This window comes from Ranitomeya imitator, chromosome 3, assembly GCF_032444005.1.
Source record: "Ranitomeya imitator isolate aRanImi1 chromosome 3, aRanImi1.pri, whole genome shotgun sequence".
In the NCBI taxonomy this organism is placed as follows: Eukaryota; Metazoa; Chordata; class Amphibia; order Anura; family Dendrobatidae; genus Ranitomeya; species Ranitomeya imitator.
In genome coordinates, this window is record NC_091284.1 from 246,972,426 (window position 1) to 246,991,926 (window position 19,501).

The window sequence follows — 19,501 nt, forward strand, 5'->3', positions numbered from 1 at the left end:
CTGGGATGATTACTGGATCCGTAACTTCAAAAGGTTTTTGAAACTAAAATTTTCTACTCATCAGAGAAAGGAATTCAATGGGTTATCTATTAACATGTTAAACAAAAAAAACAGATAACTCTCTGTGCCCATAAGAAATGAATTTTTTTCTTTCTTGGTCTGAGGTTCCACTCCGCTAATGACCTCAGGTTAGCATCCTCAATAATCAGAATCTCCCATTCCCGTCTCCAAGACTTTACACGTGCTGCGCCGATTCTTTGGAATGCACTACCTAGGTTAATACGATTAATCTCCACAGTTTTAAGCGTGGCCTAAAAACTCATTTGTTCACATTGGCCGACCGCCTCAACGCATTAACCTAACTATCCCTGTGTGGCCCATTGAAAAAAAAACAAACAAAAAAACATAATTGGGTTCCTCGCATCATGTTCTCATGCACTTTACGCAGTTAATAGCCCTCTGTGTCTTTGATGCTACCTCTCCCTGAGGAAGCCGCAACTTTTGCGGCGATACGCGTGGGTTTCTTTTCCCACATTTCCTTCCCTCCTCGCTTTTTCATCGGTATACACATGGCCTGATCTCAACATTTGGATCCCACATGGTGTATGTATTTGATTCTTTTTCTGACATGCAGGACCTTATCATACTTTGTGGTCCCTTCATTTAGCATGGCTGCATTGGGTAAAGGCCGTTTAGGTATTGATCTTTATTTGCCTGTGGGGTCCATTGTTTTCTATTGATACCTGTAGGGCTATATGGTACTGTGATATTAGCAGGTCTACACTTATTTGCTCATATTGTTGTGTTGTTTTGATCTGTGAACCATGTATATATAACTAATTGTTTTTGTATACTAAGCACATTGTATATGGTTATACCACAGGCCATTATATTGTATTGTATGACCATGCTGGAGTAGTTGGGGATGTGTGTTGTCACTCTTTTCCTACATTATCATATTAGGATATGACTTGTGTACAAGATTTGTGTTGTTGTTGCACTTTTAATGTTTTTATCCATTTTTATGTGTGATGTATCTTTTTGTGTGTTGCATTATTTTTTGTAAAAGCTTACTAATACAAAATTTTGTATTTTTTACATATGGTTGTGGTTCTCCCTTCCGTGTGGACTTGATCTTTCTCTATGGGTTTAGTTGCTATGTTTCCAAGTCCACGGTGAGCCCCAACAGTTATATATTCAGCGGTGCCCTCCGCCCTCACAAATTTATATACTGCTACATACTTAGGCAGTTAACTGGTTCATGCAGGTTTACATGACCCAAAAAAAGAAAGGAATGTCCAGCTTCACCGAGTCCGTAAAAAAGCGTTTTCTTTATTCACAAACTTTAAACATGGAGGATACAGACTTCAGCACAACCATATGGGTAAGAATCTCAACCCGTTTCTGGAGACTAGGCTCCCTTAATCATGACACCCGAGCCTTACACTATGGCTGGTCCGACTAAGTAAAGCAATTGTTACCATCCACCTCTCGTGTCTCCCCTTTTCCTCATAGTTTGTAAGCTTGCGAGCAGGGCCCTCACTCCTCTTGCTATCTATTTTGAACTGTGATTTCTGTTATGCTGTAATGTCTATTGACACGCCCCCATTTGAGGAAGCCAGTAGGCGAAACGGTTGCTATTGGAAAACTGCCTGCGGCCTCCTCCATTAATCGTTGGCCAATCATGTAATTGTCCTGACAATAGGGGGCAGCAGAGGGCTATATTGGTAACAACAGCTAACAGCGTGGTGGGATCTGTGTGATCTCTCTGGCATCATCCTTGATAAAAACATACATATGAAAGCACAATTGGGCTCAAAACATGTCAGATTTAGAGAAAACGTACCTTTAGAAAAGGAGAAGTCCACCTGGAAACTTTACAGATAAGCATATCATATCACAACAGCAGGACTGTTCTATGTGTCTTCCTCCATCACACACATACCTATCTAAAATGTTTTCCACTTTCAGGAAAGTAGATCTCAAATCATCTAATATACATAAAATAACAAACAGAGCAGGTACTCACTCTTCTCTGGTCAACTGTTGGCTCCCACCACTGCTTACGTCTTAGCTACAGCTGTGACTTCAGGTTGACAGCGCAAATCACGGCTGTAACCAATGACTGGGATCAGCAGCTTGAGCCGTCCACCTCAACACACCTGCTGAGCTCAGAGGTTGACTACAGCAGTGATATGTTCTCTCCAGAAGAATGAACCAGAAGAATGATTATCTGCTCTATTTATGTTATTTAAGATATTTTAAAGCATTTGGGGTACAGTTTCTGAAAGTGGAAAACCTCTTTAACTCGATCCTGACAGTTCAAAAAGTTTCTAATGTGACTCTCGGAAGCTATTTGTGAGTGATCTCCGTTATCTGTATATTTGATTAAAATAAAAAAGGGATTAGTATTGGGTTAGGCAGTTGACAAAAGAATGCCCTCAGTGGGAAAAACAAGACAATCTTGTAGTTATGATACCTTTTGTTATACCATGCCTGAGGAACAGACCTAAGTTGTCTTGAAAGCTTGCTTTGCAACATCATTTAATTTTTACTAGCCAGTAAAAGTTATCATAACTACAAGATTATCTTGATTTTCCCACTGACAACATTCTGTATATTTGACACACATGTATGAGAGAATAGGAACGGCAGTACTGGAAATGTGTCACTGACCATATTATGATTGGATACAGTTGTATCTATTTCTCAACAAAATGGAGAACAAGGTATGTTCTGGCTATGAGCATCTGATTGCTATCATTCCCTGAAGGCAAATTGATATCTTAAAATGTTGAAAAACTATAAAACAGAGTATATGAGAATGTTACATTATTTATACCGTGATTAAACATTATTTCTGGAAAACCAGAAAGTTCCTTTAACTCCAGCTGCAATCTGATCCTACTCTAGACAGAATGCTTGCCAAGGATGCCTCAGAGGATTCTATTTTTCCTCCACTGCCTGTATCTGTCATGCTACTTCCTGTGAATAGCTATTTTGCAATATCATAGGACATCGGAACTTTTTTTCTTGTTGTTCTTGAAACATCTGCGAGAAGCACTACGGTGATGCAACAGAAATCTTGACAAAAAGGCTGCAATTGCAAGATTCACATTCCCAATAAATCCCTGCATATTCTTGCTTGCATTAGACGTTTCAACATGAATTTTCATATCTTCATCTTTTCATATTTGTCACTTTATTTCTACTCTATCTCCGCATTGGATATTTACACTCATCTACAGTAAAAATCCCAAGAATGTTAACCTGTCTGCTGCTTTCTTATCTTCATTAGAACATGTCTCTCAATAACATATAGCAGATGTGAAGTACAAGTCAAATACAAAATAGTGATTTGCACCCCTCCTAATACTATATAATCAAAAAAGGTTGTTAAGTGTACTTTTTGGGTGTCAATGCATTGAAAATAAACACAATCAATATGTTGCTTTAGTTGATATTTGGTTTCATAAATACTAACACAACCAGACATATATTAAAACATTTATTAACAATTCATTTCCATTAAATAAACATCTTAAAACCACACAATCATAATGTTAAAAGTATAAAAATACATTTAAAAAACTCTCATTCAAAAATCTGTGCCCAGCACAGAGACATCTACACCTACCAGAGGAGATCAACTCTACTCTACTAGAAAACCCATATTAACATCGGGACATACAGAAGTAGCCATTCTTAAAATCACAAAGATATATCGCCATGCAGAAAGATATGTTGGCGCAGAAGAGTGTAACTGGACACCTAACAAGACCTAACAAGACAAATTCAATGGCCGTTGTTGGGTATAGAGTTCACTTTTCGGTGCTCCGATCACTTTCTTCTGTGTTAGATTAAAGGCTACAGAGCAAGTCAAACACATTCAGAGGAAACAAAAACATGGAAAGGTTATCACACATTGTAAAGCTTCCTTCCTTTAGTTTTGACAAGACTATCTGCTGACTAATCATTTTTACCGATCATCTTCACATCTCAAATGTTTGAAAAATAAAGGATCTTTTATCGGTGCCATGAACTTAAAAACTGATTACACCAAAACTAAAAAGTATGTGAATGAAAATGAACCACAGCATATGATTCATGGTGTCCCCTCATCATCTTCCACATGGACGGTATACAAGGGATCAGAGATCATGCTGTCCTTTCCTGCAATGGAGGGGAAAGAGGGAGCAAATAAATGTAACTTTCTCCTGCCAAGGGCTGGGAAAGCGAAGGCATAAAAATAGGCCTCCCCCTCCCTGTGCTCCCCAGCTTGAGTCAATTTAGTAGCTTCATGGATCATCTTCTACGCCTTTTGCTGTAAACTCTGAAGGATCTGTGTGAAGAGCCCTATGTGTATAAGTAAGGCCGTTTTATTAAATTACACTCATTTTTCGTTATGGAGGAATCAGCATTCAGTATTAGCACAGTATCTATACTTATCTTCTGTTTAGATTTTTAAACCAAGTACTGCTATGCAAAGTGGTAATAATTTATTATTGTGGCTCTATTCGCTTTGTATTCATAAATGCTTATTTTATGTAGTCTTTGCAAGACATGCAAAAAATGCCACAAAACTTGCATCTACAAATACACCCGTAATAACATTCAATTCATCGTTTGGCACAGATTCCAATAAATGGCACAAGCAGCTGCCTATCTCAGCCCATATAGCGGTTGAGTCTTTTTAAAGTACCAGTCATGGCCCAGTTATATTCTCACAGTTCTATATGGAGTGCATTACCTATTTTGTCACAAACTGCTCTTCTGCAGTTATATATTTCCTATTTGTTATACAATGCCAATATATTCCACAGTTTTGATAGAGAACATACAATGCAATGTTAGAACTGCCTACTGTGCAAATACTACTATCACTGTAAAAAAAAAAAGTTTGCAAAGAAAAATCATCTTTTTACATGATATTACATTATAGACTAAGACTACATTCATACTAGCATTAAAAAGAACAGGAAAGAACAGGAAAGACATCCCATACAGCTCTTGTCTGTTGGGATGTAATCCTATTTCTGGTACAAATAATGGCAAGAAACAGATGAAATATCCTGAATACAAGTGTGAATGCAGCCAAGTCCCACCCAATATTTTAAATATGGATGCCACAATCAAGATATACTATTAAAAAATTATTATTTCTAGTTAAGTGCAAATAAGCATTCCCTATGCTAAATGGAAATTGAATATAGCTTTTACTACGCTGGCAGCTGCTTCCTAAGGTTCACCATCAAAAAATGACATTAATAACAACTATAATTTGTAAAAACTATAAAGGCAACATAAAGATGTTGATCAACACTTAAGACTAGTGTCAGTAGGAAGATAATAGCCACGATATAAAATGTAGAAAGTATAAAATAAATAAATATTGTTGAAATTAATGGTTACTGATATAAGAGCATTTGTGAATAGTGTTAACAGAGACTGCAAAGCTATTTACAGATCAATTTCCAAGTTATAACGGTTTACTAAACATTCCTATTCAGGAAAAAAAAAAACAATTCCTTAAATCTGTCACCAGGTTTTTGCCACCCATCTGAGAAGAGCATGATGTAGAGGAAGAGACCTCGATTCCTGCGATGTGTCACTTACCAGGCTGCTTGCTACAGTTTTGATTACAAAAAAAAATCACTGTTTTATCTACCAGTTCTCTGAATGTTGAGTTCTGTCTAAACAAACTTCCAGCGCTGATTGGCAGAACTCTGTGTACACAGTACATAAGCAGATATCTGCCAACCAGTGATCGGGGGGAGTAATGGATGTTAACCAGAGCTCATTAATACAAAGGACTACATGTCTTCAAGTAATAATCTCCTGTTGATAAAACTGATTTTATCAAAACTACAGCAAGCAGCCCAGTAAGTGACACATCGTTGGAATCGGGGTCTCGGTCTCTACATTATTCAGTTCTCATATTAGGTGGCAAAAACCTGGTGACAGATTTCCTTTAAAGCAAGGCTACTGCCTAAGTTAGCGGGACTACTAGAGGCTTATCTAGTAGAATTATGTGTGCAAATATCAGCTAAACACAGAACAAAGTTCATCAAAAAATATTTGTACAATCCGACTTCCACTTTCCTTAAGAAGAAGTTGTCCACACATTTTTCAGTGGGATGACTGTGCCAACTTTATGTGTCCTTCCATTAAACAGCCAGTATGCACACGGTAAGGCGAGGCACTTGGACGACCATGATCTGTCAAGTATTTCTCTCTTTAAGGGATCCTCCGTCAGTATAGGAAGTAAAACCCCACGCCACTGTCACTTACATGTCTTAACCTCTTTGTGATTAATGAAAACACATGACACCAAATGACAGGAGGAATTCACACTTCCTGTGCAATCCATACAGGTGGGCTCCGACTGCCCCCAATAACCTCTCCTGCTCTCTTCAAGCATTTCCATATGACCTATAAGACAGTAATAAGCAAAGTAAAGAGTTAATACAGTACTGAGACAACATAGCTTGCAACATAGGTTTCCTGAAATGCCTTGCTTAGGATACTTGCGACACACCTGTCTGAGTCAATAATTTACAGGAAACTTTAATCTACCTGTTGTGAACTGCAGCTGTAAAACATAGTGTTTAGAGATAATTTATATAGCTCTAGGTTAGAGTATGTCTAGTTTCAGAACATTAAAAGGGTTGTGCCATGAAGATTTATCACCTATCCACCGAATAGGTCATAAAAGTCTGATTAGTGCTGGTTCTATTGCAATCCCCCAATCACTAAATTAGGGACCCTAAACTCCTGTTCCTTCTCACTGCAAGAAGGAAATGAGGAGGAATATGAATGAAGCAGTGGAAGCGCGAGTGCAGTGAAAGTATATACAATATCTATAGGGCTGATCAAGACAGCCATATACAGCTGTCCCCCATGGCACAACTCCTTTAAAATGAAATTCTGCATGTAAACAGTACATTACTCTATGTCATAAGCACAAGGTTGTAGTGTGTGTCTGCACAAACTAAAAATTGTATAGAGTCATAATATGGCACCCACAGAGGTCTAAACCTTCCTCTTGCACCTATGAACGTCCCTAATTCAATATGAAGACATAGAGAGAATCAAAATGGTACAAAGTGGCGATCTCTCCATGAACTACTGCATTTAAGATTTTATACCCTCCATAATATGGCGCCATATGGATGCACTATATGTGCCGCCGTGCAGCTCCTGAGCACATACTATTACCGCAACTAGTTCACCTTGTACTGTCCACTATTGTTATTTTTATTTACTTATTTGTATACATACCATTATTATTAGAACATTATATTTTATATAACAGTTTTACATTTCATTGCATGCTCCCACCACTATCCTGTCAAAACCACTTCAGTACTATTGACATCAAATGGGCTTCAGTGTTATCTCTATATATGGCAGTAGCAATTGGTTATAAGCCCATGATGTATTGTGGGTACATTGGGTAGTACCCATGAAATCACGGTTAGGGTGCTTTTACATTCCGTTCTGACACCCATTCATTGGTACTGTCGGGGCAGGCGTCCAAACCCCCCACAAAACGGGATTGGCAGTTTATGTGCCAATGGGGCATTAGACTATGATGGTGCAGACAGAGTGAATGTGCGATCTGTCGTGCATCATTTTCAGGCATGTATGCCTACTGGAGACGGACACTCAGATGTAGTCGACTCTTTGCAGATATATTTGTTGCAGGATGTCACAGGGTTAAAGAGAAATTCAGAATCCTGTTGGTTTCCAGTTACCAAAGTGCTCAGTTAGGAGCTAACCGGTTAGATCACACATCTAACTGCAAGCTTCAGATACACAGCTGCCTGTCTTCTGTGGAAACCAGCAGAATATTGAAGTGTATTTAAACTAGGAAAAGAAACAAGAAATAAATTTTTTACAAAAATTAAATTGGAGTAAAAGTTGAAATACTTACCAATTACACATTTTCACATTCAATTATTTGTAAGTGTACCCTGAAAAAAAAGGAATCGTATTGATAAAGGCACAAAATGTAAAGATGAGATCAAACACAGGTATACAATATCAGAAAACACAAAGTAATGCTAATAGCTCACCTCTCTTCAGGCATCACTGTACCGGGATTTCTGTCAAGATCTAGGTCATAACTTATGTTTAATCTTCTTTGTAACGCCTGAAAATAAGAAAAATGAAGGATTTACAAAACCAATGAAAACAAATTACGTCACCGTACACATTTAGGGCTCCAGAGCATTGTAAAAGACTCATTGACAGTTATCGCAAACGCTTGATTGCAGTTGTTGTTGGGTGGCCCAACCAGTTATTAGGTTTAGGGGACAATCACTTTTTCACAAAGGGCCCAGTAGGTTTAGATTTCTTTTACCCATAATAAAGACCTTCATTTAAAAACTGCATTTTGTGTTTACTTGTGTTATCTTTGTCTAATATTTAGGCTGTGTGCACACGTTGCTGTTTTTTTGCGTTTTATCGCTATAAAAACACCAAAAAAACCGCATACATATGCATCCTATCATTTAGAATGCATTCTGCAATTTTTGTGCACATGATGCGGTAGAAAACACAGCATGTTCATTAATTTTGCGTTTTTTTCGCGTTTTTCCTGCTATATAATGCAGTGGGAAAGCTCCAGAAAAAAAACACGCAAAAAACTAGGGAAAAAAAGCATGCGGATTTCTTGCAGAAAATGTCTGGTTTTCTTCAGGAATTTTCTGCAAGAAATCCTGACGTGTGCATATACCCTTAACTTTGTTTGGTGATCTGAAACATTTAAGTGTGACAAAACATACAAAAGAATAGGAAATCAGGAAGGGCGCAAACACTTTTTCACATCAGTGTATATCTATGAGCTTATTGAGTTCTGGTCAAGAGACCAGCGGTAGTCGGTGCTTTGCAGTATGTGCGCGCACTAAGTTTCACAGACATCTGTAGGATCACTTAGGGCCCAAATCACTATTGCATTTACTAAATAAATACAACAGTTTACCGCGCTAATCCCTACAATGGTCACCTAATCCCCCAAAAAAGGTACCCCAATTTTGTTTGTAAACAATAGCCAGTATATTCCAAATCTCACAACAAGAGGTCCATTTAAACAGTGCAAGCAAATAAAATACTATATAACTAGTCCTCTGCTGCAATAGCAGCATATATAGCTCTAGAAACTGATGGCAATGCAATATGCCGCAAGTTGTTTACAGTGACACTAGGCAATAGGCGATACACATACTCGCCAAGAAATCAATATACGTAGTACAAACAATATAAGCAGTACAAACAAATGGTCTGCTGCTGAAATAACAAAGTGTGCAACTTTAACAGCAACTGACCTACTGAATGACTAATCCCCGTTCTCTCACTGGAGCTACAGGTTGCAACAGTAAAGGTACCGTCACACTAAACGATATCGCTAGCGATCCGTGACATTGCAGCGTCCTGGCTAGCGATATCGTTCAGTTTGACACACAGCAGCGATCAGGATCCTGCTGTGATGTCGTTTGTCGCTGCAGAAAGTCCAGAACTTTATTTCGTCGCTGGACTCCCTGCAGACATCGCTGAATCGGCGTGTGTGACACCGATTCAGCGATGTCTTCGCTGGTAACCAGGGTAAACATCGGGTTACTAAGCGCAGGGCCGCACTTAGTAACCCGATGTTTACCCTGGTTACCATCCTAAAAGTAAAAAAAACAAACGCTTCATACTTACCTTCCGCTGTCTGTCCTCCGGCGCTGTGTTTTCCTGCACTCACTGTGAGCACAGCGGCAGGAAAGCAGAGCGGTGACGTCACCGCTGTGCTTTCCGGCCGCTGTGCTCACAGCCAGTACAGAGAAGCAGAGCGCCGGGGACAGACAGCTGAAGGTAAGTATGAAGCGTTTGTTTTTTTTACTTTTAGGATGGTAACCAGGGTAAACATCGGGTTACTAAGCACGGCCCTGCGCTTAGTAACCCGATGTTTACCCTGGTTACCGGCATCGTTGGTCGCTGGAGAGCGGTCTGTGTGACAGCTCTCCAGCGACCAAACAGCGACCCGGATCGTTGTCGGTATCGCTGCAGCGTCGCTTAGTGTGACGGTACCTTTAGGCTCGAAGAAAGACCATGAGGCTCCAAGGGATCAGGAAAAAAAGCGCAGAGCCAGGGGAGCCCCGGCCGCTAGCGTCCCTGGTTGCACGGCAATGGAAAAATGGCTGACAGAGGCTGACCGGCATGTGACGTCACAGCCCTACGGAGTGCGCGAATGGCCAAAAGAGATACCAACTCTTTTCGGGGAATAAACGGTTCCCCTTCATCAGGGTGACACATATCCTATATAAAATTATTTTCAGGTTGCCTCTGTCACTAAGGGTAGCTGGTGTTGTGGTTACACTATTGCATTTACGCCTGTTTTTTGTCTACTGTTTCGTGTTTTTGCCTAGCTTTCATTTGCATCTTGTTCGTCATTTAATTTGTGCATATCTCAAAGTGGATTTTGGTGGTGTCTGGCCTGTTCATGGGCAGGGTTTGGGGTTTTGGCTGATTAATCAATTGCCATTTTTTTCAAATGTTGAAAAATGTTTGCCTCAATTTATTCCAGCCCACCTTCCCTTTTGGAGTGATTTTATGTACATCCAAAATGTTGGTGCAAATTTTGAGCCATTTTAGTGGAACATGCTAGTTTTTCTTGCACATGAAAGATACGAAAAATAAAAAGCATTTTTGATTTTGTGCAAAATTCATGAACCAGGTGTCCCATTTTGAAGAATTTTGAGCCAAAAAAGACAAGAGATACAAGACAAAAAAAGAGACTTCAAGAGAATAACATAAATGATGAATCAGGCCTTAGTGCTTAGCCAGAGATAACTTTAGTATCATGTGTCAACCCTTGGGGCAATAAATATACTACTGCCATTCCTTTTATGTAGCGTGGGAGGTAAAAAGAGAGGGAGAAAAACACATTATCCAAAATAAACTTATTGAAAACCACAGACTGATAATATTTTTACTGACACATTACAAAATAGTGATTCATGTGGATAGCACTGCAGCCTTGCAGCGCTGGAGTCCTGGGTTCTAATCCAACCTTGAACATCTGCAAAGAGTTTGTATGTTCTCTCCGTGTTGTGTGGGTTTCCTCCGGGTACTCCGGTTTCCTCCCACATTCCAAAGACATACTGATAGGGAATTTAGATTGTGAGCCCCATCGGGGACAGTGATGATAATGTGTGCAAAACTGTAAAGCGCTGCGGAATATGTTAGCGCTATATAAAAATAAAGATTATTATTCATAAATCATAAAGAGTATACGTAGTAAGGTCTCCATCTGAAAGGGAACCTTTCATGTCCAGAAACTCTATTTCACTGCAGATATAGGTTTAATCTGAGAAAAGAGCATTAACATCAGTCAAGCTACCTTACTGGATGTCTAAGGATACCTAAGATCCTGCAATACTTGTACAGGAGGAAAGAAACATAGCGAGGCTGAAAAACTATACTACATTTCTAATTGGAGGTACTTGCTAATGTTATTATTATTACTACACCTACTACATACTGGGACAGGATCTTGGAGATGGTAATACCCCATTAAGTCCTACTGTAGACAGAACAAAGTGGGAGAGGCTGCTGCTACAACTAGTTGTCTTACAGCCAAACAAAGGTTTGTTAGGAAGAGAGACATGGCTGATAATATTGTATAGAAGCGTAAGATTCCTTTATATTAGACAGTATAAACCTGTGTCTGTGTATAATTCTTCATGGATGTGTTGCATACATTTATTGCTCTGTACACAAAGCATCTTCAGACCTAGAAACTTGGATACAGCTCCAAGTTTAAAGGGAACTCTCTGTATACTCAAACCCACATGCTGTGCTGCCCCCGACCCTCTGTATACTCAGCCCCACGTGCTGTGCTGCCCCCGTGACTGCAACTGGATCACTGTGGGGGGAATAAAGTTCATTTTCGGACAAAAAATATATGACCCGGCGATGAAGAATCCGCTGCACCTTCACCTCTGAAGGTGCAGCGTATTCTTCATCGCTGGGTCATATATTTTATGTCTGGATTTTGTTGCTGCGGATGCCAAGCCTAGACCCTGGGTGACGGACAGCCCCCTGGAGTAAGATGAGGATGGTAAGGTTACTAAAATATTTCTTTTTTACTTGTTATAAAGTTCATTTTCATCCCGTAGTGTTTGGCAAAGTGTGGGAGATTGGCAGATCCATATATGCAAGTTAATAGCGTTTTTTCTGGTGACAGGTCTGTTCATTAGAAACCTAGAACACTTAAGGGAGAATTTGCCATCCATTCTGTGACACAAAAACTGGTTTAAAAAATGAATAAAATTTGTTGCATGTGGCATTTTCTTTTGCAAAATGTTGGGATTTTTTTCAGTCTATTGCTACTTTTTCAAAAAGAGGGAGAGGGATAGTAAATGGAACAAGGTTTATAATAGCACAATAAATTTGCCTATAATATACACAAGAAAACTGGTGTGCATTGTGGATGAAATTTATGCTAGCTCACAGATGGTATACTTTTAATTTTGTTGCACTTGAGCAACCTGAACCTGCAGTACATTTATTAAGAAGCGTGCACCTCTTAATTTATTTCTCACAAGCTATAGCAGGCTACAAGTTCAAGAATAGCATACCAAATTTCAGTCTTGATAAAGCACTCCCTTATTTTTTTAGACTTTTTGACTATATATTCTTTCAGTTTATCACCTGCTTTTTGCATTTGCATAATAAGCATACTATTTTATTAAAGCATGCTTATTATGTGGAATCAGAAACATATATAGTAAAATATATCCAAGAACTAGGTTTAGATCATTGCAATGCATCACGCTGTATAAAACATGTAATGAGATGACAACCCACCTGATATTGATGCTTGTAATAGAGAAATCCGCACAGAAACAGTAACACTAACATCACGAGGATTACAATGATGATCAGCGGGAGCTTGCTTTGATCATGTTCTTTCTTTCTTCCATCTTCAAATTGTTCTGTTGCAATGAATGGGAGCATATTAGAGCTATGGTTGGGACCTGAAACACTGTTTTGCTTGTCATCACTAGCCATGTTGATCTCTTGGTGTGGAAGAATATTGTGCGACTTTAGAACATTTAACACTGGGTTATGTGTAACATCTGGTAGAAGAACTTGGCTTCCAGGCACAGAAGAAGACATGGATGGTTCAGATTTAGAAGTCTGCACGGTAGAAGAAAGGTAAGAGGAAGCCCAGCCAAGGCCATTATCCTTTATGACTTTTCCCTGTGACATAGATTCAGGGGCTTCAGTGTTAGATAAGCTCATTCTGCTAGATGGGATTATTGTTTGGACAGAACTTAGAAATGGGTGGTTAGGATCGTTGGTACTAATGGATAGGCTAGAATCAGCCTGTGTTGTCAGATCAGCCCTAGAAATTGCACCCATATATAAGATAGAACGGCGTTTTTTGGTCACAGAGCTGTATGACATTTCAATGCCTGGTTCTTTGCTGGGTACAGAGAGAGAGTGCTGAAACACAGACCCCATAGAGCTTTGTGAATCAAGCGTTGTAGTTTTCATTGTTTCATCTGGATCCATGACAGTAGAGATTTCTCCATTTAGAAGAAGGTGTGAGGGAAGGCTTTGATTTTCTAAAGTAGTAGGAGGCACCTCTGATTCATGCATGCCCTCAGTATCTGAATTTGACACATCTTTATTAACTTTCTCAGGATCTGTACTAGTTTGATATGGATGTAAGCTAACAAATGATGGTTCGTAGATATCTTTAGTAAATTCTGTCCTAGTCAGGGGAATGTCTGTATGATCCCCAGATCGCCCTGTGGAACCAGAATGCGAATAATCCACAATGGTAGTAAGAGACTTTAAATCATTTGGCAAATCCGTAGAGATGAATGGTGAAGAATCAAACCCATGTGAGTTCTTCTGAGGATTTATCAGCTTGTCAGGATAACTGACACTCATGTCCTCTGCCAAGGGACTGGCATGAAGTGAATGGCTTGATGTATATGTACGGCTTGCAACTTCTGATAAGTAGCTTGGAGAAGGCTGAGAAGTTGCACTTGAGAAAATGGGTGTTGTTGGGGAAGGGCATGCACATCGAGGACCTGTAAGATTCAGAAAAGACAGAAAGAGGCTTCGGTGAAGCCATGATCTGTCAGGATACAATATACATCCTAAGTGACATGGCTGGTTAGTGTGACGAGCATAATGGACATTTTACATGAAGCACACCAGGCAAGTTATGCAGACAAGCAACATAAATGCTGGAAAGGAGAGTGTAGAGGCTTGAGATCCCTGCTTAGGATAACTAGTACAAACTCTACACAATTCACAACCATAACAAGCAGCTCAGGAGCACAGAAAAGACATGTACCAAATGATAGAAGTAAACTAGAAAGTTTATGCACAGAAATAATTTCAGTCTTACCTTTAGTAGCATCATTATTATTCTGTCCATGTTTCTTGTAATAGGATTCACATTCCGAAACAGAACTAGAGCTGGCATGGAAACGATTTAGTTTATGTAACGAGTCATTTACTCGCTGCAAAATCTCAATTGGATTCAAATTTACGGTTTGGAGGTAAGATTTGACTGCATCCTGAAAAATAATGAATCATTTTAGGTGGAGCCAGACACTTAGGAAAGCAAACAAAACTGAGGTTGTAAGCTGATCACATACTGTAGACCTAAGACTATTCAGACTGTCAATGCCATGCAGTTCCAATGTTCTAGAGTATTCCAGAGTATTCCTGGTAAATCATGGTGCAACCTTTATCGTTTTTCATGATATATACAAGAAGTTTAGGCTAAATGAAGAAATGCTTGTACGTGTGCCACTGTTATCTGCTGCAACTAGATTTACACAAAGTGTTGCTGCCTAGAGCTCCGCTGTAGACAATAACTCTACTACTACCATTTACTAGACCCAGATCAGCTATGAGCTGCAACCATGGCTGCTATGCATCACTAGTTACACTGGATATGCAAATTGCCTCTTCAGAGAAAAAGAGGACTTGAACTCTATAGCGCCACCTGTTGAAAGTAGCGATCCTACAAGTCACAACCAACCCTTTAACGAGTCTTGCAATATGACTTAGGATAAAAGCCAAATGAGTATCTCAATTCGCAGACACGGCGTTTCGGGCTGTTGGCCCTCATCAGTGTGACGCATGAGAACTGATTTGGCTAGGTCAGAGCCTCTGGACTGAGGTCTAAGGGGTAAGTTTTCTCCTTGTAGAGAGTGACATACCAATAAGGCTTCTTTCATACTTCTGTCGGGAGTGTACCGTCCTAATGCGTGCAAACGGATGACGATAAAATAGTGATACAATGGAGGTAACGCATCTAGTGTTATGACGGATGCGTTGGGAGAGAGAGAGAGAGATTTTTTTCCCTGCCTTGAAAATCCTTCCGTGCATCCTCAGAGGGAAAAAACGGGATACGTCGCTGGATTCCTGTGTTTGACGGTCAGCGACGGATCCTGCATCCATAGGCTTCCATTATAGCCGACGACGGACAGCACAAAAGCTGTCGCTGACCGATTTTCCGACGTGCAGGAAAAACGTTCCTCTGAACGTTTTCTCTCCACGACGGACCGCTATTTTCCGACGGATCCAGTGCACGACAGATGAAATGGATGGCAATCCGTCACTAACACAAGTCTGGAAAAAAACAGGATCCTGCAGAAAAATTTGCAGGATCCTGTTTTGTCAAAACTCGACGGATTTAGACGTGGGACAAAAGATGGAAGTGTGAAAGAGACCTTACACTGGAAAGATTTAGTCTTACTTCTAATAAGAAAATCCGCTCTAGTAAAACAGTACATAAAAGAAAACTCCACCATGACCTTGCACTACCCTAAATAGTCAAATTCACACAATACAGTTTTGGCGCTATATTTTGTTACCTCTTTTTTCAGTCTTTGTTGTTTTTTAGGTTCGGTTCATGGTTTTGCCCTAACAATTATTGTAAGCTTTAAAGTTCAAAAAACAAATCAGAATAAGTTTGTAGGGAAAATGTTCAAATCAACAGCATGCCCAATATATTGTGGACTTCATCTGCAGCAATGCAAATTATAATCACTTTAAACCTCTGGTTTCTTCGTTATTGTACATCTGAGGGTACAGATGAGAGAGTATTAAAATAGTACCCTTTTTGGTTATGGTTAACACTACCACATTCTTAAATACTTGGGGTGGGAAGAAGGCATATATTTGCCCTCACTTTCCATGACTTTTTGGGTTTATGCCCCATATATTTAGGTTTGCTTTAAGTGTAAGAGATATGGGAAAGGGATATTGGCATAATAATTGCCACCCAGTTAAAGGATGCAACATATCTAAGCCGCCTCTCCCTAGGGACTCCGTATGTAGGCTCTTGTTTAACAATGTCCTAAAAGATATTATACAAAGTGAGAATTGATTTTATAACCTAGACCAATTGATGATACAGTCCCATGCAACATTATGTAGCACTATTATGATGCTTTCTTGACATTACTCAGCTTATTATACAGAACATACCAGTACACTATGTTGTTCTCCGGCTAAGCAATCTTTGAAAGAGTCTATGAGTTTGTTCTTATTTTCGTAATTACGTGTGCCCGGGGTGAAGTTTAGCTTTTCCAAAAGGCCATCTACTTCATATACCAGTGCCCAGAGGTCGCAATTCTCTGTCTGAAATAAAGATGGAATAAATCAGACATGTATAGAATATGAGCAATAATGCATCGTTCTCATGACAATCAAAGCCCAGTAGTTCTAGAATATCTTATTCCCTACATGTATATTATTCCTGAAGGAGCAACATTTCCCATAAATACTGAAGTACACGGAGAGGAAAGATACTGCTAGTAAAAAAAAATACTCTGGCGGTGCACAGGATGGCTATCTTTCATTAAGAAAAGCAAGTGCCAAGAGTCCTGTTGGCACGAGATCAATACACCTGTAGATAAGTGCCACTGCGTTGTACTCCTGAGAAGCACAGACACTGCTATCTGTTTACAATCCAGACTTATCTGCCCGCCACACAAGTTACAATGTAAGAAAAGTTGGTTTATTAGAGAGTCTTCCTTTAAGTGTCCTCTACCACATTATTTTGTTAAAGGGGTGTTCTCAAGTTTCCTTTTGAGGAGTGCACCGCTCCACATGCTCTCCCACTTCCGAGGTCAATGGCACAGTGCTACCGCTGACGTGAACATGCACACTCTCGATGCTTATGTATCAGATTTGTCTGTATTTTCAGCAATGGTCCTAGGACAGGGATCCTGACAGCCATACACAATACGTTTGGATAACACTCCTTTCTCCTGTTTATAGAACTGTGTTCATCAACGATATTTCGCTTTATGAATGGCAGTTTTCATGCACCAAGCACCACACTATCAGATCTGTCTATGTATCTGTTTGATAACAAGCATAAAGCCTAGACTGATGTTACCAAGCCTCTATGCCCAGTTTTTCTCATTCCAATGCAATTTCTGCCTTGAGCTGCAAACCATAGTAAGTTAGGTGCTTAAAATTATCATAAGCCCTTGCTGCAGTTCTTGTGAAACTTGGAACGTACATTACTAAATACAGATAACACTGTGCTTAACTGAATTTTACTTTCTGTATCTCTACTTCACGCCATACATAATAACACTTACCACTTTTTCTTTACTGAGGATTTTTACAGGCATTGAACAAAAATATCCCTGGGTATCAATCTGTAAGAGATAAAATAAACAGATGTAAGGAAATGAAGGAAATATATAGGAGACAAGTATTCTTTGTGTGCTTCCTTCTATTCAGGTCTTACCATTTCCTTTATAATCTTGCTTTCAATCGAAATTTCAACCAAACACGTGTCAGCAAAGGCGCATGAAGCCGCGTAGATCAGCAAAACAATCCATGACATGATGGCCTAAAACAAATACACAATTAAATATCTTAAATATCCTAATCTCTGTTTCTAGTTACTGGAGGGCTCTTACTACATTGTCAGTTTTGTAATCTGTAAAACCCTTAGAAATGGTGGTCACAATACTAATATGAGGGGTGAATATCTGTATAAAGCTACAGACAATTCCAGAGGCTCTTTGATTACACTATGAAGTCATAATAATAATAAATAATTATAAAAACCCATAACACTAATTAAAAGCAATCTGTAGGACAATTTTACTTCTGAAACTGGTGATATGGCTATATAAGTCCGTACTATAGTACTATGATAGAAATGATACTTGATTTATGAGAACAGTGCTGCTGAGTAATCAAGCGAGTACTTTGATAAGTCAGGGCTGAGAAATCAAGCTTTGAATCCATATGTAAAATAACCTGGAAGAAAATTAGGGATGTGTCCATACGTCCGCATGACATTTCCCGAGCTAATTTAATACAATCACGCGTCACTTTTATAGTTGCACTATGACCTATACTGCCATACCTGTCGCTTCAGTAGTAAAATCGTCCTGAAAGACTGGATTGGCACCGAGCTGATTTTATTAAACAATTATATATATATGGTTTCAGGACATGCAGCAGATGGGTTTGCTGTAGTTACTATAGCCGACCCCAATGGAGGGTGCGTGAGAGGGGTTTTCACCAAAGAGGGAACCTACCGCAATAATCCTGCTATAGTCATCCCAGGACAGGAGGAGCACGTTGTGGACCTCCGCGGCCCTCGCCCCATTACTTGTGTCAGTGAAGTAACTCTGATCTCTGGTGGTTGCACAGGGTCTGTACATTATATGGTTAATAAAAAAGCCAGTGCTCATAGCACATGTACAGTATGGTATAGAGATGATAAAGAAGAGCTGGCGCTTTTATATATAGTGGGGTGAGACCTGGCACAGAATGTGAGATGGGACAATTGGGCATGGCCATGAAGAAGGACAGAGATAATGGTAGTTGCCAGGTGAATGGCACTGTCTAATTTATGGCACTTGACTATTGAGGGGTCATGTCATGTCTGCTGATCCAGCAGGGGCACTGACTGTGCCAGGTTCTCCTAACTTCAGTCCCATGCCCGCGCAGTGGGCGACTCACCAGCATTGTGTCGTGCCCGGGTCCCCTATACTTCAGCTAGCAGAGCACACAGCTGGTGTCCGGGAGTAGTCCACGTAGTATCCAGTCTCGGGCTGGCACCGGGTGGTAGAGCGGTGCCCGTGTGCAGCAGCAGCAGCAGAGCTCGTCCTCCCCTCACTGTCAGCACCGGAGTCAGTGAACGCGAGGCGCCGCTGGCTGCTTATAAAGGAGTCGCCTCTCCCTCAGCCAGAAGAGGCATGTGCTTCTGGGAAAGCCCCGTGGACTGCAGCCAGACTCTCTCCACAGACACAAAGCAGAGTAGTGAGGCGACGTCCCCTCACTGGGGGCACAGCGACCCCCGGGCCACAGAGTTGTTTGCGACCTCCATACATACCGTGCATACTGCTGAGGCGCAGGGCTGTCAGGCACTTTACATCGCCACTTTACATCTTTTTATTGTTAGTTGTTAGTAGTGTTACATTGTGTAGTGGTCATGGGCACC

At 40.1% G+C, this 19,501-nt stretch overlaps 1 protein-coding gene across 2 annotated transcripts; it reads right to left on the minus strand.

Annotated features, from left to right (window-relative positions):
* Positions 1–3,495: 3,495 nt before the first annotated feature.
* On the minus strand, positions 3,496–19,196 carry LOC138669663 (serine-rich adhesin for platelets-like). Of its 2 annotated transcripts, none has more exons than XM_069756325.1 (9): positions 19,021–19,196; positions 17,789–17,893; positions 17,637–17,696; positions 16,513–16,665; positions 14,417–14,588; positions 12,856–12,983; positions 8,079–8,155; positions 7,937–7,976; positions 3,496–6,432 (listed from the first exon to the last, which is right to left on the minus strand). In XM_069756325.1, the coding sequence occupies exons 1-8, from the start codon at positions 19,024–19,026 to the stop codon at positions 7,940–7,942; spliced, it is 738 nt and encodes a 245-aa protein (XP_069612426.1). In that variant the 5' UTR covers positions 19,027–19,196; the 3' UTR covers positions 3,496–6,432; positions 7,937–7,939. The 2 variants fall into 2 exon arrangements, with proteins under 2 accessions (XP_069612426.1, XP_069612425.1); XM_069756324.1 differs by having other exon boundaries at positions 12,856–14,093.
* Between the last annotated feature and the right edge of the window lie 305 nt (positions 19,197–19,501).

Coding starts and splice junctions, on each gene's coding strand:
- LOC138669663 (XM_069756324.1), bottom strand. Junction 14,589..16,512: donor GAGAACAACATAGTGTACTG/GTATGTTCTGTA, acceptor ATTATTTTTCAG/GATGCAGTCAAATCTTACCT. Junction 14,094..14,416: donor TAATAATGATGCTACTAAAG/GTAAGACTGAAA, acceptor TGAATCTTACAG/GTCCTCGATGTGCATGCCCT.